The following is a 26,054-nucleotide window of genomic DNA, read 5'->3' on the forward strand; positions in this document are numbered from 1 at the left end:
CTAAATAAGTGGACAGACAGACTGCATCCATGGACTGGAAGGTTCGAAATAGTGACAATGCCCATTCTCCACAAATTCATCTGTACATTTAACACAATCCCAAAATCCCAGCAATATTTTTTTAATAGATAGAAACAAGTTGATTATAAAATTTATATAGAATTTAAATAGTGACAACGATTTTGAAAAAGAACTAAGGCAGAAGATCCACACACTACCTGATGTAAGAATTACTATAGGGATGCCTGCATGGCTCAGTCACTTAAGCGTCTGCTTTCAGCTCAGGTTGCGATCCTGAGGTCCTGGGATGGAGTCCCAGGATCACATCAGGCTCCCTGCTCAGAGGGGAATCTGCTTCTCCCTCTCCCGCGGCCCCTCCCCCAAACCTGCGTTCACTCTAGTGCTCTGGCGCTCTCGTTCTCTCGCTCTCAAATAAATAAAATCTCTAAAAAAAAAAAAAAGAAAAGAAAAGAAAAAGAATTACTACAAAGCTACAGTAAACAAGACACCGTAATATTGATGCAAGGACACCCACACAGATCAATGGAACTGAGCCAAGAGCCCAGAAACAAAACAGAGCCAAGTGATTTTTGACAAAGGTGGGAAGGCAGTTCAAGGACACAGAACAGCCCTTTCAACAGACAGTATTTGAACAGCTTTATACCAATAGGCACATAGATGAACATCAATCTACATTCTTCACCTGGCATAAAAACTAACTCAAAAGGGATTATAGATCTAAATGTAAAACATGAAACTATTTCTTAGAAGAAAACAATGGAAAAAATCTTCATGACCTAAAATTAATTCTTAGATAGGACAGTCCATGAGAAACAACGGACAAACCAAGTCTCATCAAAACTAAAAACTTGTTCTGCAAAAGGCACTGTTAAGAGAATGAGAAGAAAACAATGAGTTAAAATATTTACAAGTCATGTATCTAACAAAGGTCTTCTATCTAAAGTATATAAAGAATTCTCAAAATTCAACAGAAAATACATTGTCAGGACACCTGGGCAGTGGTTAAGCATCAGTGAGTTAAGCGTCTGCCTTCAGCTCAGGTCATGATCCCAGCGTCCCGAGATCGCACCCCTGCATCGGGCTCCCTGCTTGGCAGAAGCCTGCTTCTCCCTCTCCCTCTGCTGCTTCCCCTGCTTGTGCTCTCTCTCTCTCTGTCAAATAAGTGAATAAAATCTTTTAAAAAAAGAAAAGAAAAGAAAGAAAGAAAGAAAAGAAAGCGTCCAGTTAAAAATGGGCATTAAGACCTGAACAGATTTTGGGCGCCAGGGTGGCTCAGTGGGTTAAGCCGCTGCCTTCGGCTCAGGTCATGACCTCAGGGTCCTGGGATCGAGTCCCGCATCGGGCTCTCTGCTCAGCAGGGAGCCTGCTTCCTCTTCTCTCTCTCTGCCTGCCTCTCTGCCTACTTGTAATCTCTCTCTGTCAAATAAATAAATAAAATCTTAAAAAAAAAAAAAGACCTGAACAGATTTTTCACCGAAAAGAATATACAGACCACAAAAAAACCCAAGATGCTTGACATCATTAGCCATTTAGGGAAATGTAAATTAAAACCACCATAAGAGGTCACAACACACCTATCACACTGGCTTAAAAGAAAAAGGGGGGAGGTGCTGGCCAGAATACAGAATACCAAGTGCTGGCCAGAATACAGAGCAACTGGAACACTCCTCATCGCCCAGAGAGGGCAAAATGATACAGTTACTCGGGATAACCCCATGGTTGTTTCTTAGACAGTTAAACACACACTTAATTTAAGATCAGCAATTCCACTCCCAGGTATCAACCCCAGCGAAATAAAAACCTATGTGCACACAAAAACCATCTATGAATGTTTACAGCAGCTCCATTCATAAAACTGACAACTCAAATGTCCTTCAACACATAAATGAATAAAGAAACTGTGGTAACATACCTACAATGGAAAACTGTTCACGGAATGAACTATAATTCAAACACAAGATGAGGGGCGCCTGGGTGGCTCAATCATTAAGCATCTGCCTTTGGCTCAGGTCATGATCCCAGGGTCCTGGAATCGAGTCCTGGATCGGGCATCTTGCTCAGCAGGGAGCCTGCTTCTCCCTCTGCCTGCCACTCCCCTGCTTGTGTTCTCTCTCTCTCTCTCTCTCTCTCAAATAAATAAATAAATAGAAATAATAACAAACACGACATGAACACATCTCGAGTGTATTACCCTGAGTGACAGTTTCAAAAGGTGGCATACTTGGTGATTTCACTTCTATGGCATTTTGGAAAAGACGAACGTACAGTGATGCGGGACAGATGAATGGCTGTGGAAGGCTGGGTGTGACTGCAAAGAGCATGAAACTTTTGTGGGCTGGTGACATCACTGTGCCCTAATTACAGTAGTGGTTACGTCAATGTATATATCTGTTTTTTAAAAAATCACAGAACTGTACACCAAGAAGTTCATTTCAGTGTATTTTAATTGAAAAAACAGAACACGTGGAGACCACCAAAATCCTTGGCACGTGCCCAGACCTCCAGAGCTCAACTTCTGTCAGTTTTCTTATGCGCTAAGAAAATGGTGTGTGCTCCCTAATTAAATATTTTCTTGCTGATTTAGCTCAAAACCATAATATGACAAATTCTAAATTAGCCTTTAAATGCTGTTCTTCCAGATTCAAATACAGAGTAAAAGCCTTCAATCTTGCCATTCAGTCATTAAATGAAACAAAAATAATTTTAAGAAAGAAACAGATTAGACCACCTGGGTGGCTCAGTCAGTTAAGTACCTGCCTTTGGCTGGGGTCATGGTCCCAGGGTCCTGGGATCAAGTCCCATGTTGGGGTTCCTTCTCAGCAAGGGGGTCTGCTTCTCCCTCTTCCTCTGTCCTCCACCCCTGGCCCCAATCTCTCTCAAATAAATAAATAAAATCTTTTTTTTTTTTTTTAATTAAGGGGTTTCTAGGTGGCTCAGTCAGTTACGTGCCTGCCTTTGTCTCAGGTCATAATCCTAGGGTCCTGGAATCAAGCCCTGCATCGGGCTCCCTACTCAGTGTGGAGTCTGCCTCTCCCTCTCCCTCTGCAGCCCCATTCAAATAAATAAACAAGGGGCTATAGCTCAGTGGTAGAGCATTTGACTGCAAATAAATAAACAAAACACCTTTCTAAAAAATCCATTAAAAAAAAGAATGAAACAGATCAATTTCCAAAATGGCAACCAAAAAGCAAGCCAGAGTCTACTGGACAGGTCCGAGCAGAGACAGTCTAAAGCGTAAGGAAGCACGCTCAGATGCTAGCTTTCGGGACACAGTGTTCAATGTTCATAGTTTAAATATTCAAACAGGGTATTTTTTGGAATTATAAGTATATCCAAAAGCAAGTTACAGAACTGCATGTATAGTATCCCATTTCTACAATATATACCTGCTAATATAATTCTTTATAACTGACTGAGAATAGAATACTGGTGATTTTTACTTCTTTTGCTCATTTTTCTGTATCTGATCTTCTGAAATTTTATTTATGTGTTTTTTAAAAAGATTGCATGTATTTGAGAAAGAGAGCACAAGCAGGGGAGGGGGAGCAGAGGGCAAAGGAGAAGTAAACTCCTTGCTGAGCAGGGAGCCCAATGTGGGGCGCGATCCCAGGACCCCTGATTCAGGACCTGAGCCAAAGGCAGATGCTTAATGGACTGAGCCACTCAGGCGCCCCTGATCTTTTTTTTTTAAAAACAACAAATACGGGGACACCTGGGTGGCTCAGTTGATTAAGCAGCTCAGCTCAGGTCATGATCCCAGCATCCTGGGATCCAGTCCCACATCGGGCTCCTTGCTCCGCAGGGAGCCTGCTTCTCCCTCTGACTCTGCCTTCCACTCTGTCTGCCTGTGCTCGCTCTCATTCGCGCTCTCTCTCTGACAAATAAATAAATAAAATCTTTAAAAAAAAAAAGAATAAAATTTAAAAATAAAACAACAAACACAAAATACCTTTAAAATAAGAAAATAAGTTTTTTCCACTTTGGAAAACAGAAATCAAGTTTAAAATGTGGTATTTAGGGGCACCTGGGTGGCTCAGTGGTTTAGGCCTCTGCCTTCGGCTCAGTTCATGATCTCAGGGTCCTGGGATCGAGCCCCGCATCGGGCTCTCTGCTCAGCGGGGGAGCCTGCTTCCCCCTCTCTCTCTGCCTGCCTCTCTGCCTACTTGTGATCTCTCTCTGTCAAATAAATAAATAAAAATCTTTTTTTAAAAATGTGGTATTTATATTACAGATCTATTTACATATGACTTAACACTGTGTGCTTCTTGACATAAAGGAGCTTTGTAAGCCACACATAGTACCAGATCCCAAAAGACACTTTATCAGATGGGTGGCTGGAGAATGAAGAACAGAAATATAGAAGGCTTCTCAAGGAGCACCTGGGTGGCTCAGTCACTGGGCACGGGGTGGCCCAGTCATTAAGCATCTGCCTTCAGCTCAGGTCATGATTATGTCAACGGCTGCAGAAAAAACATTTCACATAATTCAACATTTCCAGTTTCCACTCCCCTTGCTTGTGTTCCCTCTCTGGCTGTCTCTTTCTTTGACAAATAAATAAATAAAATATTTAAGAAAAAAAAAAAAAAAAGAAGCAGCCTTCGCAAGAGAAATGCCTTCTCTGGTGTTTGTATATGAAGAAGGGGGAAGAAATCAGGCCAGTGATAATGGTGTTCAGATGGAGGGAGGCCCATGAGTGATGGTGAGCAAGCAGAATGGATGCTGACATGGGAAAAAGGCAGGGGAGTGGACCCAGGGGGAGATCACGCAATTTGGAAGAGGTATGAAGGAAGGAGAGTTGAAGGACGGCGTGTGACGGAGAGTTAACAGTAGTCTCATAGGAAAAGAGCTGTCCCTGCTCACTGATACCTTCCCTAATCCATCCCTCTCCCCTCCCCTAGGAGAAGTGATCCCAGGCTGCTCCTTGCACAGGGGTGTCACGCTCAGGATCCTGAATACACGATAGGGGTGGACGCCTGACCCTTGGGCAGCCAGTCCACAGGCTGGCCAGGCACCTCTACTCTGGCCTGGCTGGGAAAACGCCACCCAAATAAAGTCAGTGGGAATCAGGCCAATCAGACCTGTAATTCAGCCTGTAATTCAGTCAGCTGGTGGCCAAGAGAGCAGACAGACCTGGGATGAACATTTTCCACAGCCTATCAGACTTGGGGCACCTGGCTGGCTCAGTCACTGAAGCACACGACTCTTGATCTCACGGTCATGAGTTCAAGCCCCATGGTGGGTATAGAGTTTAAAGAATAAATACCATAAAATAAATAACCTCTCAGAATATACTTCTAATATGTACAACTATAGCTTTATCAGAAAACAACACGACTGCACTTTCCTAAGCGTTCTTTCATGTTTCTTCTGACCTTTAAGAGCTATTCTTGGGGTGAGGCAATCATTTCCAGAAAACACTGAGGTGTCACCCTGCAGAGTCGAGTGTTGTCCTGCACTCATAGGCTGCTGTTGAACAGCGAAATGCGTTTGTTCCATAGGGCCTCTCACTCCGGCATTCCTTACAGCCCAAAATGGTGTTTCCCTCTGCGAGCGAGCGAGGCAACAAGGGTTTTCACAGACTCTTCCTTGCAGTCTCCTTACTTTAAAACAGTGTTTTCTTCAGCCAATTTTCTCTTCTTGGAAGCAACCAGAGCATTCACTTTTATTAGGAAAACTACCTTCCCTCACCGGGTGTTCCACTTCCTCTCAGGTCCTGGACCAGACCTGCTCCCGGGATTCTGGCTGGTCCTTGGCTCTGTGAGACAGACACAGCGCCAGATGCCGCCCTCCACAGTGGGGGTCATGGTCCCTGGCCCCCGCCAAGTGTTTGCCCCCAAGTCCTCAGGCCAAGTTAGTCCATGCTCATAAGCTCCTGCCAGATACAAGTCCAAGGGACAGATTATCCATCCCCAAACAGCCCCCAGTGGCAGGGGATGAAGCACTTGGCAGTCTCAGGTTAGAATGGGACCAGCATGAATCTGGGCAGAGCCCAGTCCTCTTTCAGATGTGGTTAGTCCACAGTCCATTCTACGAAGAGAGGACACGGGCCCTCTGTAGCCTAGGAGCCATGGGAGGCCCTTGACTGGGCAGCGAGAAAGAAACGCTTAGTCCCATACACTCCGCTCAAGTTAAACTCCCAAGATTCGTGAGGCCCTACGGCTTGGCCCTCCCAGGGCTCCCCCCAAGGCCTGGCTTACCTGTCCCGCAGCAAACCCCAAAGAACTAAGAGCTGACCAAGGCCGCAGGGATGGGCTCAGCCTCGGGAGCAGCCCACCCAGCTGGTCACATAGGCAGCCCAGTGCACACACCCCAATGGGGGGAAAGTCCCATCCAGTTATCCCCACCAACCCCCATGACCCATCACACACCATCAAGTGTCTGACAGATGCTCTGAGCGGGACTGAAAGCTCTTAATTTCAACGACATCGGAGCTCTTGTCCAAGTGAGTCAGTGAATTACTCCTGTACCTGTCTTCATTCAGTCACGTGGTATTAAATACATCGTCATCCGCACACCCCCCAGAGGCCCACATAAGGTGCTGAGAGGCCCGGCACACGCACATGCTTGTTAATTCAAAATAAATCTGTTTAAAATACTCTACCTGGAAAATTAAATTGCAAGTTTACATTTTTTTGCTTTATTTGGTCTTATTTAAAAATACACTTTCCTATCTAGCTTAACATCACAGCTAAGCCATGTTGCCAGTTCGTTTCCCAATTAAGTACCGAGGACACAAGCTGCCGCATCCGTACCTCTGTGCCGGTTAGAGACGGAGCCCAGTCTGGGTGGGCCTGGCTCGGTAAGGGAACAGTGAGTTAAAAATGGAACACACACACCAGGGCTGATGAAGTGGAGGAGGCAACCCTTCCTCCCAGTGGACACAGCCCAGCGCCGGCCATGTGCCGGGCCAAGAGCAGCATGCAGGCTGGACCTCAGCACCCCCTCACCCTCCCAGTCAGACCTGCCGTGCAGCACACAACCTGCCCAACTGTACAAAGTAGCTCTGGACACAGCAGGACGATGAAGACTTTCCATGTCCCTCTAGGACACTAACGCTGCTGAACCACTCCGGCTAAATCCTATAGCTGCCGGACCCTAATCATCTGTGTGTTCAGCAGTAAGATGTTTTCTACTGCAGTCGGTGAAGGGACCGACTCTTGGTGTCTGCTCAGGGGGTGATCTTATGGTTGTGGGATCAAGCCCTGCGTCTGGCTCTGTGCTCAGCACGGAGTGTGCTTGGGACAGACTCTCTTTCTCTCTCAAATAAATAAATTGGAAAAAGGAAGGAAAAAAGGAAAAAAAAGAAGCTTACTGTTGCAAATAGGTAGAATTTTAAAAAATTTTCTTAACTTTATTTTCATTTATACTGATCTGGTCTGAGACACAATGGTAGATTTTACAGTCCATCAAAAAACAAAAAAGAACTGCAGGGCTCCTAGAGAATTCTGCAGAAGCAGACAAAAAGGAGGGGCTGCACAAAACACTGACCATACAGGACACCCGCAGGCTTCCCTCCATCTGGCAACTGGTCACTCTTTGTGGGTCTCACTCATCTAATCAGAGTGGCAATCCCTAGGGCCCCCAAAGTCACACCCCAACAGCTGAAGCTTTCCCAAAGCATCCAGTGCAGATGCGGCATCTGTAGTGTCTCCCCAGCCAGCCCACCACCACCAGCCTGGGCACCCCCATTCCTGTAGTGGCCTCAGCCCCCCTCCACCGTCACCACGCTGTGTCAGGACTGTGCAGAGAGCCATCTGGATCTACTCCCCTGGGACAAATGGGGTCTGTGTTCCCAGTTTCAGCTCCAAAACCGTACTCTACAAGAAGACAGACCAACCTGCTAGCAAATTATATTGATTTCAATTTATTATCAGAGAGATGAAGGGACAAAAAGGCAACTTTATTTCTACCAACATTTGGGTTCTGTTATAATCCAAACTTCAGGGCCCCCGAGTCAACTGGCCACCCCCGGATGCTCACTTGAGCCCCCTGCCTGGGCTGGTCAGACAACTGCACTTACCGTCCAACATCACAGCCAAAGACCTGATCTGTTCTATATGGTCTTTACTACAGTAATGCCCTAGGAAGCACCCAAGGATATTTACTACTCATCCTCTCTCTCCATAATCATAAGAAAGATGATCTGAATTCAGAGAGCTGTTCCACAGCTGTCTTCACAGAAGAGAAGCAACTAAGAATTCCAGCCTAAATCTCAGGGTCCAGGACCACCAACAAACTGGGTAGCCACAGGCAAGCCACAGCTTCTTTAGGGGTCAGATTCATTACCCATAAAACAAAGGAGGGGCATACATGAATGGCTTTAAGTTTCCTCCTAGTATAAAATTCTGACTTTTTTTGTTTAAGATTTTATTTATTTGACAGAGAAAGACACAGTGAGAGAGGGAACACAAGCCAGGGGAGTGGCAGAGGGAGAAGCAGGGTCCTGCTGAGCAGAGAACCAACCCGATGCAGGGCTTAATCCCAGGACCTTGGGATCATGACATAAACCAAAGGCAGACACTTATCGACTGAGCTACCCAGGCACCCAAAATTCTGAGATTTTCTGAATCTCAAGAATTTTCTGAATCTCTTGAGCCATCTTGGACCTCCACTATTGATTTATACCGTGATCTCACCTGGCTACAGACTTAAGTCTATCCCCCCCTCTCCAATTCATATGGTAATGATGGTATCTGGCAAGGGAGCCCTTGGGAGGTAATTAGGGTTGAATGAAGTCCTAAGGACAGAGCTGGCGTGATGAGGTTAGTGCCCTCGTAAAGAGGAGGAAGAGAAATAGGAAAAAAAAAAAAAAAGAGGGAGAGAAATGCCTCTCTCCTTGCATGCAGGGAGAGGCCATGTGAGCACTCGGGGCAAGACGACTGTCAACCGCAAGCCAAGAGAAGTGACCTCAGAATGACGCTTACCACGCAGGGACCTTGGCCCAGCCTCCAATACTATGAGCAACAAAACTACTATTATTAAAGCTACCCAATATATGGGATTTTGTACAGCAGGTGAAGACATATCCTCAACGTGAATTAGCTGTTTTTCTTTTCTTCCTGGATCTGGGGCTGGTTCTAGACTCGCTAATAGATCAAACTGAACTTGGATGAACAGGAAGTGCTTACCCAGCAGCCAAGTGTTTGCTACTGTGAAAACTGAACAGGAGCAACCTGGGTCTCTGCCTTGCAGGTGTTTACGGCCTTAGGACAATTAACTGTAAGTATACCCGAATCTATTCAGGAAGCCAGAAAACCCAGGGACGCCCGGCTGGCTCAGTCAGAGAGGCTTGCCTCACCCCAGCCCACTCTGGGTTGTGAGTTTGAGCCCCTCTCCCTGAGTATAGCGATTACTTAAATAAATAACACTTGAAAAAGTAAATTAAAAAATTTTTTTTAAAAAGCCAGAAGGGGGGGTGCCTGGGTGGCTCAGTGGGTTAAGCCTCTGCCTTCGGCTCAGGTCATGGTCTCAGGATCCTGGGATCGAGCCCTGAGTTGGGCTCTCTGCTCAACAGGGAGCCTGCTTCCCTTCCTCTCTCGTTCTCGGCCAGCCTCTCTACCTACTTGTGATCTCTGTCTGTCAAATAAATAAATAAAAATCTTTAAAAAAAATAATAGCCAGAAGGGCACCTGGGTGGCACGGATGGTTAAGTGTCCAACTCTTGGTTTCAGTTCAGGTTGTGATGTCAGGGTCATGAGACTAAGCCTTGCCTTGGGCTCTGAGCTGAGCTCATCAAGTCTGTTTGAAATTCACTCTCCCTCTCCCTCTGCTCCTGCTGCTCATGCGCACTCTTTTCCTCAAATAAGTACATTGTTTTAAAGGGAAGAGGGGGCCCCTGGGTGGCTCAGTGGGTTAAAGCCTCTGTCTTTGGCTCAGGTCATGATCCCAGGGTCCTAGGATCGAGCCCTGCATAGGGCTCTCTGCTCAACAGGGAGACTGCTTCCCTTCCTCTCTAGGCTGCCTCTCTGCCTACTTGTGATCTTTGTCTGTCAAATAAATAAATAAAATCTTTAAAAAAAAAAAAAAGAGAGAGAGAGAGAGAGAAAGGAGAGGAAGGAAGGGAGGAGGGGGTCCAGAGAGGGAGGACCACATGGAGTGTAAGCTGGTGTTCCATCCCAGGACACAAACTGGAACCAAGAAAACCCAGGATGGGCCTGGCAGGACCAGAGGAAGAAAGCTGGGGGAGAGCAAAGAGGGAAGAGGATGACCCTGCCTCACCCCGGCCCACTCCTTGCCCGGGTACCTTCTGGCTGGGCAAAGGGCTGCAGCGCCCTTGCAGGGTCCGTGTGTTACTGCGGGAGAACGCGGAGCTTCCAGCCAGGATGAGGCACCTGATCTAGGTCGACAGACCCTGAAATGAAACAGACCCAGCGGAGGAGCCAGGACCCAGGGGCGAGAAGGATAACAGCAGCACTCAGCAGGCACTTCCCTCGGCCATGTTCCACGCGAGGCCCTTTCCGTCCACCCTCACACCAACCCCGAGGCGGCTGGTGGTTCCCTTACCTGTATTCCCTGCCCTTCTGGCCTGACTCAGGCCCCTGAAGACCAGGCTGAGGAGGACTAAAGGGCATGGCCCTAAGTGTAGGTGGTCAAGACCTCTTTCTGGGAAGGAAAAGTGACCAGGGAGAAGCAAGAAAACAACAGAGAAATCCAGACTGGGGTACAGAAAGCCATGGCGGGCCTCTTCCAGCCACCCAACAGCACAGCGGGCGGAGCAGAGGACAAGTGAAAGGCACAAGTGAAACCGGGAGGGCCTAACACGCACGAAAACGCAGCCCACAGGGGCCCTCTCCAGATAGCCCACATCTCAGAATCAACTCTCAAAGACTTTGAAATGGACCAAAAAGGGTTACTGAGTATCTTTAATACAAGAAGGGGCCTTGTTAGAACATAACTTTCCAAGTTACCTGATTCTGTGGGATTTGTGCCTTTTAGGACCTTTGAGATACTCTGCAACTCTGTTAAGTTGTACGAAACTGATAAGCAGTGCAAAGGATTCTTGTCTGTAGACAGGCAAATTAATCTTCTGGTGGAGAGACAAGTGACCCTCCTTAAAGCCAAAATGGCATGTATTCGAAATTCATTTCATGGTGAGTGTGTATCTGTGTTGGCGCGGGGCGGGGGTGGAGGGGGCGGGGGGGGATGCACACATACTCTTTCCGTGCAAATGTCTTGACTTCTCCTTCCAACACATTGTAATCTTATGGGTTTAATCTTACTAGTCCCATCATTAATTAATAAATTTTTTTGTATTTGTACGAGAGTTCTGACTTTATCCTTTAAAAACTATCTTATAAGGCCCATAAACAAGCTAAAGCCCAAATGGAGGCCAATATTGTGCAGTAGCTGTTCTACAAAGGGAAAAACAGGTTCCAGAGGCCAACAGTTCCTTCAAAGCCACATACTTTGAGGCGCTGGCTCAAGGGGAACAGGACAATCAAGCCGCAATTTTCACCTCTCTGCCCCTCTTCCACCAGCTGGCAGCCTCCAGTTTCCTCAAGACTTTCACTGGCTCTGATCTAGAAATTCTTAAATTTCACTGGCAATTCGAGGAGCCAGTAGAGAAGGACTGAGAGTCTCCCCTCTACAATGAAACCAGCACCTCTCCGGACTCTGACAGATGTGACCCCTTCGCTGTGGAACTTTCGGGAGCCAGAAGGGCTCTTGAGGCTGGCAGACCTACCAGGAGCAGGGCGAGATGAAGAGGAGAAACTGAAATCCTCTAAGTCCCCATAGGACGAGAAAGACGCAGGTCGTTGGAGCAAGGCTCAAAACCTGCCTTGTGGTTATAGAAACCCCCTTAAGGGGGTCCCGGGTGTGGTCTCTGCAGGCTGGCTGCCGGGCTCCCCACCCCGTAGCCGTGGGGACCATGAGCGAGTTAGTGATACCAAAGAGCCTGTTTTCTCCTCTAGAAAGCATCTGCCTCAGAGGACGGCTGCGGGCATTACAGGAGAGAACACGTGTGTAACACTCCGCAGTCTGGCACATAGTAGAGGCACAATAAATGTCAGCTTCAGTCGTTTTCTGGCTGAGAGTGAATTGAATATAATGTAAAATAAAAACAAGGACTATAATAAAACCTAACCGCCACCTATAAATCGCATTTGTCACATCCTTCCCACTACCACTGCCAGAAGACCCGCTGGGTCTCCCGCTCTCACCTGAGAGCCCGTCAGGCAGGCTGTTCTCGCATCCACCTCAAAACCATCCGTCCTCGCCCCCTTTAACCCAGCAACAGCCAAGAGAAACATGAGAACCACGTAAGTGATTTTATATTTTTTTTAGTAGCCAGACCTTTTAAGGAGTAAAAAGAAACAGAATTTTCCGAGTATATTTACCCAACTATATCCAAAGTATTATTTCGACATGTGATTAATATAAAAAACGGAGATATTTTACACTCCCTCTCTTCCGGTCACAGCTTCATCATCTGGTGTGTATTTAGTACTTAACGCGTATCTCAGTTTCGTACAACCCACATTCCAGGCGGCCTCAGCTCCAACTGCTCCCCATGTCTTCCAGAAAAATCCAAATTCACCGGCCTCACAAATCAGGCCCTTTTCAACCTGGGTCCTCCTCCCTCCTTCCACAACTCTGCCTGGGTTTACCCCTCTTCCTTACCTGTCCCCCAACTCCCAGCACCTGGTGTATTTCTCCTCCACGGGACACACCACACCTTGCGCCAGCCACTGGCTGTTCACCACTCGACATGTGACGGCCCCTTTCCCAGGGGCAAGGGCTTCCTTGCCACGCCGTCCCTGGCCCCTAGGAGAGCACCCTTGGCTCTGGTGGTAACAATGGTTTGTGTGCTTTCCCACCAACACCACACCCTCACTCCCAAGCCAACCAAGCACCCATCGGAGGCAAGGATTTTTGTCCTGTTCATGTGTAACAGCAGCTGACCCAGCGGAGGGTTTCAAACACGTACAGATTTTTTTTTAAAGGGAAGAATACGTTAGAACCTTTACCATTTAGCTTCTGATCTTGATCTAACTCTCAAGTCATTCAGCCAACTCTTAAAGGACACACACGTACGGGGTTTGGACCAAAAACGGTTGAGACCAACCATGCGAGCTAAAGCAGCAACTACCGCTGGGACAGCCCTTGCTCCTGGGGCTTGGGTTGTTGTTGTTGTTGTTTTGTTTTGTTTTGTTTTGTTTTGTTTATTGGCACAAAAATCTTTTAGCCTTAAACTGTTTTTCATAGCTGCGCTGGGATCAACGGGAAACCACAAAAATGAAGGCTTCCACTGTGCCAGCCATCAAACTGTAGTGGTAAAAAAGAAGCCATCCAAAACTATCCACATCTGATTGAACTCTGAACATTTTAAGTGTTTATTAACCCATATAATTCCCAAATTTAGCCAATTATTTGAAGTGCTCAGAGACAAAATTCTGGGTTCCTGTATTTCCTTCCAGCCCCCTCCAGCCTCCAGAAGATCGAGGCTTCCCTTCCCAGGCCCCATGAACTGCTGTTCTTTTATTTCCAAAAGTCTTTATAAAGACAACCACTAGAACCCTCAGCCTCAATCCTGGTTGCAACTTTTTCTTTATACATGTTAAGCGTCTGCTCTGAGAGCTCTCAAAGATGCCAGCTTGGCAGATCCTGAGTGATCCTCTCTCTTAACATGTTAATCAGAAAGCAGACAACTTCGACAATAATCGGAGAATCCCTGGTTTTCATCTTACACTTTCCCAAGCAAAAAGCTTGGCGAGGCCTCTTATGGTTTCCCCTCCTTTTACAAAAATCTGCCTTCTAAGCAAAAGCTTCTGTTTCCTAGTAGCAGTAGATACCCTTCTAAAACTCACAGTTTAAAAAAAGAAAAGAAGAATTACAGTGGCATTTTGTTTTCATACTTTTCTCCCCAATATTTTCCACTCAGAGCTGAGTCCAGAAGCTTATTTCTAAGTACACAAATATAGGTTATTTTTTCCTCCAAGATCCTATGTTTTCCAACAGTTTGACCTTATAAGCTCCCTTAAGTAATCCCCCTTTATTTTTCTCTCTTTTACTAAACAGAGATGCATATTCAACTGGCTGCCCAGGGCCTTACTATGGCCAGGCACCGTTTCAGACCCCAGGGACATAGCAGGAAACTTAACACACAACATGTCTGCTCTCATCGAGCTGAGGTTCTAGTCTGGTGGTAAAAACTATGAAGAAAAATGAAGCAGGAAGAGGGGATCAAGAGTGGGGATGGGGGTGTCCTACTTTACACAGGGGGGTCAGGGATCGTCTCTTTGGAGCACAACAGAACAACAACGGTGCTGAAGAACAGAGCCAAGTGACATTTTGGGGGAAGGGGGCAGGGAGTGGAGGACACAAGAATAAATCTCAAATGCAAAGACTCGAAGGCAGGAGTATGTTACTCAAAACGTCAATCAAAGCTTCTGATCAACATAAAATCATCAGTACCGTTAAAATTCCAGCCAAAGAAGAAAGTGGCCTGATTACTAGTTAATGTAGCTACACTGGAATTTTGGAAATAGAATGCACCTTGCACCACAGTCTCTCAATCTCCTTATTTCTGCATTAATAAACTCCAGGGCTCCCAGAGGACCCCACTCTGAAAACCAGGGATGGACCCCACCATTTAATGTCTGGAGACAAGACCACCATGAACATCGGACCTCACTTCAAGTGAGAATCTTCCACACCAAGAATCCTCCCCATCAAGAAGTTCAACTGCTTAAAAATAAAGCAGGATTTCCCAAAGGAGGTGTTGCTCTCTAAATCCCGGCCCCTTCCACTCATCTGTCCCTTCTTCAGCCAGCTGCAGGCCTGCTCCCAGTCCTGGACCACTTTGAACGGAGCCTTTGAAAGTTTAAATTGGCTTTCCGCCACCACACACAAGGCTGAGGCCATCCCCTCCTCTGGGGGTGCCTTGTTCTCTCATTCTCTACCTCTCCGGGTCTAATCTCCTTCCCCCTGGGCTCTCTGGAGTCCCACCTCGCTAATGAATCCAGACCCCAGCTCCTCTCGCCCTGCTTTTTACTTCTGGTGCACACACAGCCTGTCTCTCCCCGTCCCCCGGGGATAATCTCATTTTCCAAACAACAATATCGGGACACACTGTGAGTACATGGGTACTTGTTGTATGAATCACTATAATTTCAATGCTTGGAATATTTCATAATTTAAAGTTGTATCATTATTTTTTTAACTTCAGATGTACTTATGCATCATCTGATGACACAGCACACAGCACACGGGGACCATCTGGGAAAATTCAGAATCTGTGATCATGGTCAGGGGCCTTGGAGTACAGCTCTATTCTCGAACAAACAACTGGACTGTCCATAGAAGTCGGACATCATCCTACAAAAGGATCTGAGGCTACTTCGAGCAATGAGGAGAGAGAGGCACTGACAGCAGCGGTGGGGGTCAGGCCCGAATGCTGGCACTGTGGGTTATTCCAAGAGCTTGTGGAGCTAGCCGGTCCACCTTCCAAAACCATCAGCCTCAGCTGCCACACAGACCTCAGCCCTTTAGGGGGCGGGACCTGCACGTGCTGTAGCTCAGGTGTCTTCGGAACTCCCCCAGGCTGGAAATAGGCCTCTCTTGAGCACCCAAGCAGACATCCGTTTTACCAGGAGGGAGGGGCATCACGGACTGGGCAGTGCGCATACATTCCCGGTCTGTCTCCCCTCAGCATCCTCTGCAGGGCCATGCATGACCTGGGAAAGGCTCTTCCTGCTTTCCAGTTAGGAAAAAAGGTCCTCCTCCAAGGCTGTCAAGGAAGAAGTGATTTTGCCCTGTGACCCCGGAGGAGCCAGAAGGTCTTATGGAGCTCACCGTTCCCCACTGGTAAGTACTTGAGGTTAGGCACACTGGAGACCTGGAATAAACTGGGACCTTCAGGCATATTGTACAGAAATGCTGACCAGCACCACAATTCTTTAATGCTCAGAAATTTAATGGCATTGTCCTTTGATCTAATAAAAAGCATTCCTTGAAATGTAACAAAAAGTAGTAACAAATCAAAAGAAGAGTGCAGGACATTTACTGAACATTCTTCTTAAATAGCCAAAAATTGGAAATCATGATCCCATTAAGCCTTTGGGAGAGAAAAACTCCAAACATCTTTTCATTTGCTCTGTCATACTAAGGTTTCTTTTTTCCTCATTTCCTATCTGCTACAGTTTTTTTTTTTTTTTAAGATTTTATTTATTTATTTATTTGACAAAGACAGAGATCACAAGTAGGAAGAGAGGCAGGCAGAGAAAGAGAAGAAGCGGGCTCCCTGCTGAGCAGAGAGCGGAATGCGGGGCTCCATCCCAGGACCCCGAGATCACAACCTGAGCCGAAGGCTGAGGCTTTAACCTACTGAGCCACCCAGGTTCCCCTGTTACAGTTTTTTTAAATGGTGATATAACTGACATTTAACAATTTATCAGTTTCAGGTGTACAACAATGATTCAGTATTTGTTTATACTGGGAGGTGATCACCACAATAATTCTAGTTAATATGTGTTATCATCCACAGCTATAAAATTTTTTTCTTGTAATGACAACTATTAATATAGACTCCCTTACAACTTTCAAATATGTAATATAGGATTATTAACAATAGTCACCATGCTATAGCATGTTACAAACACATATGACATTTCAACGAATAGAATGAGGGTAAATTCCTCTCAAATGAAAGAAATTTTGCCTTTAGCAAATACATTAAATAGATCAAGTGCCTGCTATCATGCAGAATCCTTCCTTCCTTTTTTTTTTTTTTTAAACAGGAAAAGCTACTGAAAAAATGTTCAAGCTTTTAGATTCTTTAACAGTTCTGTATTGTCTGAATCATTCTCCCTGAGGGCCTCCAAATTACAAAGTAGGTAAAAGTAAGTTAAAGTCAAGTTAAAAGTAAGTTATGGTCAGGGGATGCCTGGGTGGCTCAATCCGTTACATGTCTGCCTTCAGCTCAGGTCATGATCCCAGCCAGGGTCCAGGGATTGAGTCATGGTATCAAGTCCCGCAAAGGGCTCCACGCCCAGTGGGGAGTCAGTCTGCTTCTTTCTCCCCCTACTCTTGTGCTCTTGCTCCCTCATTTTTACTCTCTCTCTCTCTCTCTCCCCCTCTCAAAAAAAAAAATATATATTTTTTAAAGATTTTATTTATTTATTTGACAGACAGATCACAAGTAGGCAGAGAGGCAGGCAGAGAGAGAGGAGAGAGGAGGAAGCAGACCCTTCACCAAGCAGAGAGCCTGATGCGGGGCTCGATCCCAGGACCCTGAGATCATGACCTGAGCTGAAGGCAGAGGCCTTAACCCACTGAGCCACCCAAGTGCCCCAATAAATCAAATCTTTAAAAATAAAGGTTTTGGGATGCCTGGGTGCCTCAGTGGATTAAGCCTCTGCCTTTGGCTCAGGTCATGATCTCAGGGTCCTGGGACTGTGTCCCGCATCGGGCTCTCTGCTCAGCAGGGAGCCTGTTTCCTCTCTCTCTGCCTGCTTGTGATCTCTCTGTCAAACAAATAAATAAAAATATTTTAAATAAATAAATAAATAAAGGTTTTGGTCATACATCAGCTTTCAGGCTAATGTATGTTAATGTAGAACTAATAACAGCTAACATTTTAATAATTTTTGAATAGAAGATATTTGCATGTGGCATCCAATTCAACAAGTACAAAAAGTCATACAGTAAAACTCAGTCTCCCTTCTACTCTGGCCTTCAGCCACGACCAGCTTGTATCATTTTAGAGATATTCTATAGTGCCAACAGGGGTGTAACAAGTTATACTGGAGGCACTTTGCTCAGAATTTTGTCTGCTATGTTCATCAGCACAGGTAGTACTATCATCAACCCCAACTGTAAGTCAAGAGACCTGTTTACGTGACATGAACAAGAAACTGGCCAAACATCTCATACTCTCAGAACCCATCCCCATCTTTCTACTCCCCAACACGCGCACATGCATACACACACACACACACGTGCATACACACACACACACACACACACACACACGTGCATCCCTAACCAAAGGTGACTTGATGTTACATTGTTCCCTGTCCCCTAAATATTCTCCCACCAATCTTCACCATCTGTTTGCCTGGCTAATTTGACTTTCCATCTAAATTTTAGTATGAGGAGGACCCGGCTGGCTCAGTCGGTACAGTATGCTACTCTCGATTCTGAGGCTGTGGGTTTGAGTCCCACACTGGGTGCAGAGATAACTTAAAAAAAAATAAAATTCTTAAAAAAAAAAAATCTTTAGAATCAGTTTGTCTCCATCTAAAAAAATCTTGCAGGAATTTTGGGATTGTGTTAAACCTATAAATTAATTTGTGTAGAGTATTAAACCTATACTGAGTCTTCTATGGGGCACCTGGGTGGCTCGGTCAATTAGAGGTTAAGCAGCTGCTTTCGGCTTAGGTCATGATCCCAGGGTCCTGGGATGGAGTCCGGTATCAGGATCGCTGTCGGCCAGAAGCCTGCTTCTCCCTCTCCCTCTGTCTGCTGCTCCCCCTACTTGTGCTCACTCTCTGTGAAGTAAATAAAATCTTTAAAAAACAAAAACAAAACATAATGAGTCTTCTAAACCATGAACATAGTAAATCTGTCCACTTACTTAGGCTGTCTTTAATTTCTTTCTTCAGTGTTCTGGAATTTTCAGTGTGCATCCTGTACATATTTCATCTGATTTATACCTAAGAGTTGTTGTAACTGTCAAGTTTTTTGGTTTGTTTTTTCCCCGTTTCTGACAATTTACTGCTTTTATTGTGAGGATACAGAAATACTGATTTTTGTGAGCTTATGAGCTTTATCTAGAGATTCCCATGGGATAGTCTACACAGACATCTGCAGAGAGACAGTTGTTCTTTCCTTTTTTTTTTTTTTTTTTTTTAAGATTTTATTTACTTATTTGGAGAGAGACACAGCAAGAGAGGGAACACAAGCAGGGCGAGTGGCAGAGGGAGAAACAAACTTTCTGCTGAGCAGGGAGCCCAATGCGGCACTCAATCCCAGGACCCTGGGATCATGACCTGAGCAGAAGGCAGTCGCTTAACAACTGAGCCACCCAGGCATCCCACAGGTGTTCTTTCTTTCCAGTCTGTATGCCTTCCATTTATTTGTCCTGCACTGGCTAGCAATACCAGTACAATGCGGAGTATCTATGGGGAGAGTAGAGATCACTGGTTTCATCATAGGGGGAAAGCTTTCATTTTCACCACTAAGTATGTCAGCTGTAGATTTTTGGTAAATGACCATTTTTGGGTTAAGGAAGTTCCCTTCCCTTCCTAGTTTGTTGGCTGCATTTATCCGGAATGAATGAATGTTGAATTCTGTTAAATGTTTTTCCTTCATCCATTGACATAATCATGTGTTTTTTGTTATTTAAGCTGTTCATATGGTGGATTACATCTATTGATTTTGGAAAACTTAACCAGTCTTTTATTCCTGGGATAAGTCCCAATTGGTGGTGGTATACTAGTCTTTTTATATACTATCCCTGGATTTGATTTCCTAGTATTTTGTGGAGGATTTTTGAATCTGTGTTCATGAGAACGACTGGTTTGTAGTATTCTTTTCTTGAACTGTCTTTGTCTGGCTTTATAAAGTGGATGTGTACTTTAACACTTTCCTGAGGTCTGGGATGATAATTTACTATTTTGAACACCATAAAAGGGAAGAGTGGTTTTAACTTTGCTTTTCTGGTAGAATTAATTTGGTTTTAAGTCTCTGGCCAGGAAGACAACTTCCAAAGATAACAGTTAAGTTCCTAAATGAAAGTGAGATTGTTTTACAAGGAGCCACTAAGGTAGATCCGAGAATACAATGGAGCAAAATTCACTACTTCATTCACCCTAAGGCCCTATCACATTGCCACCCCCCTACCCCGCCCCCCCAGCCACCTCGAGAAGGGGCTGTGCCCAATTGGCTTGAGATAAAAAGCAGACAAGGTTTCCATCAAATATAGGTTTGTTATTACTCCACCCTGAAATGTAAATACTCACATTTGCCTTTGAATTACCTAAGAAAGCACCTATCACAACGGACTTCTGAGTTCTTAAAATTCCTAAAATGCTTCGTCACTACTGACCACATTATACTATTGAGGAAGCCAAGCCAAGGATGGGGTTAAGAGATTTCAAGATCAGTAGAACTAAAATCTAATTTTAAACACCTCATATCACCCAACTTTGCTTATAAAAAGTTCTGAAATAATGGCAATGCAATGTCAGAAAGTCCATCAGCCATGGGAGAGGCTTAAGAAAAGGATGTGAGGTGAAAAAGCTTCCTCAGAAATCTTTTTAGAACTTAAAGAGTCTGAGTTCAAAAAAAAAAAAAAAAAAAAGAAATCTTTTTAGAACTGAAATACTAGGGGCACCTGGGTGGCTCAGTGGGTTAAGCTGGGTTAAGCCTCTGCCTTCGGCTCAGGTCATGGTCTCAGGGTCCTGGGATCGAGCCCCACGTTGGGCTCTCTACTCAGCGGGGAGCCCCCCCCCCGCCCCCGCCTGCCTCTCTGCCTACTTGTGATCTCTCTCTGTCAAATAAATAAATAAAGATTAAAAAAAATAATCAATAGGGGTGACTGGGTGGCTCAGTCTGCCTTCAGCTGCCTTCAGCTCAGGTCATGATTCTGGGGTCCCGGAATGGAGCCCCACACCCGGCTCCTAGCCCAGTGGGGAGCCTGCTTTGCTCTCCACCCTTCCCCCCACTCATGCTTGCATGTTCTCTCTCTCTGAAATAAATAAAAGCTTTAAAAAGATTTAATCTACAAAACTACACTGATCAATCTTCATATTTCAGATTAGTTTTACTATCAGAAACATCCAGTGCTCGCTTCGGCAGCACACATACTAAAACTGGAACGATACAGAGAAGATTAGCATGGTCCCTGCGCAAGGATGACACGCAAATTCGTGAAGAGTTCCATATTTTTTTAGGGGCGCCTGGGTGGCTCAGTGGGTTAAAGCCTCTGCCTTCGGCTCAGGTCATGATCCCAGAGTCCTGGGATCGAGCCCCACATCGGGCTCTCTGCTCAGCAGGGAGTCTGCTTCCCCCCTCTCCCTCTCTCTGCCTGCCTCTCTGCCTACTTGTGATCTCTGTCTATCAAATAAATAAATAAACTATTTTTTTTAAATCCATTTAAAATTTTTTTTAAGATTTTATTTATTTATTTGAGAGCGAGTGAGAGAGAACCCGAGCAGGTTGAGGGGCAGAGAGAGGAAGAGACTTCCCATCCAGCAGGGAACCCAATGCAGGACTCAATCCCACGACACGGGGATCATGACCTAAGCCAAAGGCAGAGGCTTAACTAACTGAGCCACCCAGGCACCCCATCAATTTAGCTTTTAAATCACTAGGAAGCTGGGGCAGCCGGGTGGCTCAGTTGGTTACGCAACTGACTCTTGATTTCGGCTCAGGTCAGGATCTCAAGGTCCTGAGATTGCTTCAGGCTCCAAGCTCACTGGGGAAGTCTGCTTCTCTCGCTCCCTCTTCCTCTGAGCCTCCCCTCCATTTGCTCTCTCTGTCTCTCTCTAAAATAAGTAAATAACTCTTAAAAATAAAAAAAGACAGACAGAAATCACTAGGAAGTAAACTATATTGAATTCAAACATAGAATTGTAATTTGGGGATGGCAACTTCACCAAGTTTCTTTAAAGACAGGAAATATTTATTAATTAGCAACAGTGGTATCTATCTTTTCTTACACTCTAACTAAGCACCTAAAATGGTAGGTGCTAATTTCTACATCACCTCATTCTCTTAATACTTTTAAGAGGCACAGGCTTGTTTTAACAATAAAACCTCAGCCCTGGGGCGCCTGGGTGGCTCAGTGGGTTAAAGCCTCTGCCTTCCACTCGGGTCATGATCTCAGGGTCCTGGGATCAGAGCCCAAAACCCACTCTCCGTTCAGCGGGGAGCCTGCTTTCCCCTCTCTCTCTTGCCTGCCTCTCTGCCTACTTACGATCTCTCTCTTTGTGTCAAATAAATAAAATCTTGAAAAAAACAAAAAACCCTCAGCCCTGAGGTTGAGTAAATAGTTGTAGAGAACTGATCGCAGGGCACCTGGGTGGCTCAGTGGGTTAAGCCTCGGCTTTCGGCTCAGGTCATGATCTCGGGGTATCCTGGGATCAAGCCCCACATCAGGCTCTTTACTCAGAGGGGAGTCTGCTCGCCCCCCACCCCATGCCTGCCTCTCTGCCTGCCTGTGATCTCTCTCAAGTAAATAAATTAAATCTTAAAAAAAAAAAAGGAACTGATTGCTAACACCAATGTGACGCTTTAATATTAAAATGACAGCGAGGGATGTCTGGGTGGCTCAGTCTATCTGCCTTCGCTCAGGTCATGATCCTGGGGTCCTGGGATTCAGGCCCACACCTGGTTCCTGCTCAGCAGGGAGCCTGCTTCTGCTTCTCCCTCTCCCCCTACTCTTTCTTTCAAATAAATTTTTAAAATCTTAAAAAATTAAAGTCTGAAACTTGAAAGTGCATGTGAATCACCGGGGGAATCCTGTTAAACTGCAGATTATGATTCAGAAGGTCCCGGGTAAGCTCTCTGATCCTGCATTTCCAACAAGCTCTGTGATGCTGGCAACGTGGCTGTTCTGTGGACCACACTGAGGAGTACCAAGGATCGCTACAGGTTACAAGAAGGTCACAAACCACAAAAAGAAAAAAGTCCATGAAAAACTAAAATGAAAGAGTCAGATTCTTCTCAAAACAATACATTAGCCATAATATAAGCTCTAATGTAAAAATTAAAACTTATCCATATTTCCTGATGGGATTCTGAACTTTGTAACATCTTTAAAATATCTTCATAAGGACTTCTTAATCCCAGAAGCCAATTTCTCCGAGCTTTGTGAGGGTCCCTGTCCCCACTAAAATCCCTGACTTGAGATCAAGACCGAGAAGCCACATACATGGGAGACTGTTTCAAGCTACCGTAGCCTTCCAGCAGGTCCCTTCCCTTCACTCACCCACACATCCTCTTGCGTTTAAATTCAAACATGAGACAAATGGCAGAATTACGTGAGGTTTTAGGGACTGGGCCCGCACGTTTTTCCACATGAAAAGCAAATTTCTACAACAAAACAGCACCTTACCAAAAGGGCCATGACAAACACCACCAGTTTCCATTTCTGGCCTTCAGTGACAAAGTTCCAGCGCTGAGAAGGCAATTAGAGCTTTATACAAACTACTTATTTTCATTCTTTTACATTTTAGTGGCAATTTCTCTTTACTTTCAAAAGTCCACGGAATCAACAAAGGAAGGTAGGTTAGAAGGTCCTGCTTTCCACCTGGGTCCAAGTTCACGCCCTGCTCTTTTCTTTACTCATTTCTGATCCTCGGGCTGTACTCAAACATTGGCTAGCTGCCTCTTAAAAGGCACCACCCTCCTCCCTCCCCCACCTCCTCCATTCTCCTTGCTAACAGCAGTGCCTAACTACAGAACCAACATATCCCTGAGAACATTCCAGCTGACCGGATAAGGTCAGTTTAAAATTCTAGGGAGGGATAACCTATTCCATTCGTCTCTCTTTAGAGCCCTTCAAAAATATCCCCTGGCCATCAGCAGAACAAGCAGGAGAGAGAGAAAACAGTCTCAGATTCTGCAATTTACAAATACTGAGACCTTTACTTGAAGGGTATCCACATTTTGTATTATTCCTAAGGGATGTTTATCTATGTACTCAAGTAAGCATAAGCCCAGGGCTTGGAAGAAACAAAATGTACATACATTGCAGCTCCAAGCAAATGGCTTCTCTAGCTGAGAAGGCTATAAAGTTTTGTTGTGGGGACTCAGAGGAAGGCCTACCTGTGACAGGGAAGGTGGGGACACACTTTTTTCCTGAACTGGAGCATGCCTTGTCCACAAGAGAGCTAAGCAACTACCCAGAGAGGCCTGTTACAAAACCATAAAAGAGGAGCAGGGCTGGCAGGCCCCTGCCCTAAATACCCTGGAAGCAGAAAATAAGAACTCTAAGAAATGAGCGACAAGTCTGACGGAAAGTTCTGTTGCTGTTGCCTCCAACACTGGCTGCCCTCCTCGAGTGATTTAACTCTGGGCACCAATTGGGCAATGCCAGCCACCCAGCAGGGACAGAGGCTTCAAGGATGCTGGTTGGGTCTTCTAGGTTAATCAGGGGGAATCAAATCTCCCCATTATAAACTGGAGACTCTGAGGGGCAGATCTGGGCACCCCCCCACTGCATCTAGGCTACATGCCTCCATTCAACCCATCTGTTGAGTGTCTACCCAATGCCTCGCACTGGGCTAGGTGCGGCGCAGGAAATCAAGCCACAGTCCCCAGTGGTGGAAGCAGACACAGAGAAGGGCCTTCAGGGGAGGTAGAGGTTGTGCGGGCCCCGAAAACCTGCCACAAATTGCTGTGGCCAGTAGTCACTCAGGGGACAGCATGACCTCCGCGCTGGACTTCGTTGACCACGAAGCCCAAAAATGAAAAAGGCTCGCGACGGCGAAGGCGGGAGTGAACAGGTAGGCCCGGGGGAGGGGGGCAGGTGTTCGAGTAGGAGGCGCACAGGTGAAGTGCGGGGCTGGAGAGGGCTCGGTCCCCAGGGAAGATGGGAGGGTGGCCCAGGACCCCGAGAGGAAGAGGGGGCGCGAAGGGCTGGAGTCTGGCTCCGGGACGCTGGTGCGCGGCGGCGGCCGGCCGGGCCTGCGCCCCCGAAGCGGGAGCGGGGAGGGAAGGCGCCCAGCTAGGCCGCCCGCCCGCACCTGGGGCCCCGCCCGGCACCTACCACTTGGGCGACCTTGAGGCAGCCGAGCGCGCCGCGCAGGTAGTCGGGGTCGCAGCGCAGGCCGGCCAGCCCGCGGCGCTGGCTCACCGGCTCGGTGGTGGGCTGGTACGGGCTGCTGGCGCCCGAGATCATGGAGGTGCTCGAGGCCTCGCCCTCGAAGCCGTCCAGCTCCTCGCCGCTCCGCATGCTGCCGCCCGGCCCCGGGCCGCCTCGCGCGGCCGGCCCCCGGCGCCCGGAGCTGGCGGGCTCAGCGGGGCCGCCGCATCGCCGCCGCCGCCTGCCCGACCGCCCGCGGCCCGCCCCGCCGCCGCCGCCTCCTCTGCGCCCGCCGCCCGGCTGCAGCCGCGGCTCGGTCCGCTCGGGCTCGGCTCCCGCCGCCTCGGCAGCGGAAAGGGAGGGAGGCGGGAGCAGGCGGAGAGGGAAGGAGGCGGGAGCCGGCGCGGCGGGCCGGGAGGAGGCGGAGCGAGTGCCCACCCGCCGGCCGCTCGGCGGCGCTCCTCGGCGGCGCTCCGCGGCTGCGGCGAGACGGGGGCGAGGGCCCGCGCCTCGGGGGCCTCGGGGGGCGGGGCTCCGGCGGGCGGGGCGGGGCGGGGCGCCGTCTCCTCAGACCCCGCCCTCACCTGCCTGTGCGCTGGGGCCGCAGGGACCCGCTCCAAGTCCTGCCATCCCCGCGAGCGAGTGAGGGGGTCGTGAGGGCGAAGAGGAATGAGGGCTGAGGGAGCATCAGAGTGAACCCAGACTGCACAGAGTTGCTTTCCCAGGGCGCTGCCTTAGTTTCTCTTCTGGAGAGAGTGGGGTCCTCTGCAGTGGGCTGGGAGACTTCCCGGTGAAGACCAAGACGTGCTATGCGACCCCCTGCTGCGAGCGGTGCTGGGTCCCGGGTGGGTAGGGTTAGAGGGAAGCTAAGGGTCTGGATCCCCTCCCTGGGAGCCTTGCGACAAACCAGAACTGAAGCCAGACAGAGTGCTGCGGGAGTGAAAGAATGAATGAGGGGTCGCTCAGCACAAGGTCTGCAGAACAGACACGATAAATATTTGTAACTCCCGATGTAAGTTCTGGATCCACCGGCCTGACCGTGGAGGGGCGCTAGCACATTGTAGACCCTCCGTAAGCAACGTTAGTTGCTTCTCTGCTGAAAAGATTTTGCAATCTCTTTCTAATCGTCAAGTCAGGTTGAGTACAGATTTTTGCTCTGACGGGCATTAATTAGGGACCAATTTGCAATTCAAGTGTGAAGGCTAATTTTAAGCTTAAGTAAAACACTGACTTTCTAAGAATTGTCGCTTTGGTACTGAACTCTTACGCACTCTAGGCA

General features: G+C 47.1%; 1 protein-coding gene and 1 non-coding gene across 2 annotated transcripts in view; one reads left to right on the plus strand and one right to left on the minus strand.

Moving 5' to 3' along the window:
- Nucleotides 1–25,246, minus strand: part of CMTM4 (CKLF like MARVEL transmembrane domain containing 4) — a 73,341-nt gene extending 48,095 nt beyond the window's left edge. The window contains exon 1 of the mRNA XM_004744585.3: nucleotides 24,740–25,246. Coding sequence (XP_004744642.3) covers nucleotides 24,740–24,925 — 186 coding nt within the window. The 5' untranslated portion in view covers nucleotides 24,926–25,246. The remainder of the gene's footprint in view (nucleotides 1–24,739) is intronic.
- Nucleotides 20,808–20,914, plus strand: LOC123391074. Its single transcript, XR_006605701.1, has one exon. It is a non-coding gene; the product is annotated as a U6 spliceosomal RNA (small nuclear RNA).
- Nucleotides 25,247–26,054: the final 808 nt, after the last annotated feature.

This window comes from Mustela putorius, unplaced genomic scaffold (assembly GCF_011764305.1).
Source record: "Mustela putorius furo isolate JIRA1106 unplaced genomic scaffold, ASM1176430v1.1 tig00000174_pilon_pilon_pilon, whole genome shotgun sequence".
In the NCBI taxonomy this organism is placed as follows: Eukaryota; Metazoa; Chordata; class Mammalia; order Carnivora; family Mustelidae; genus Mustela; species Mustela putorius.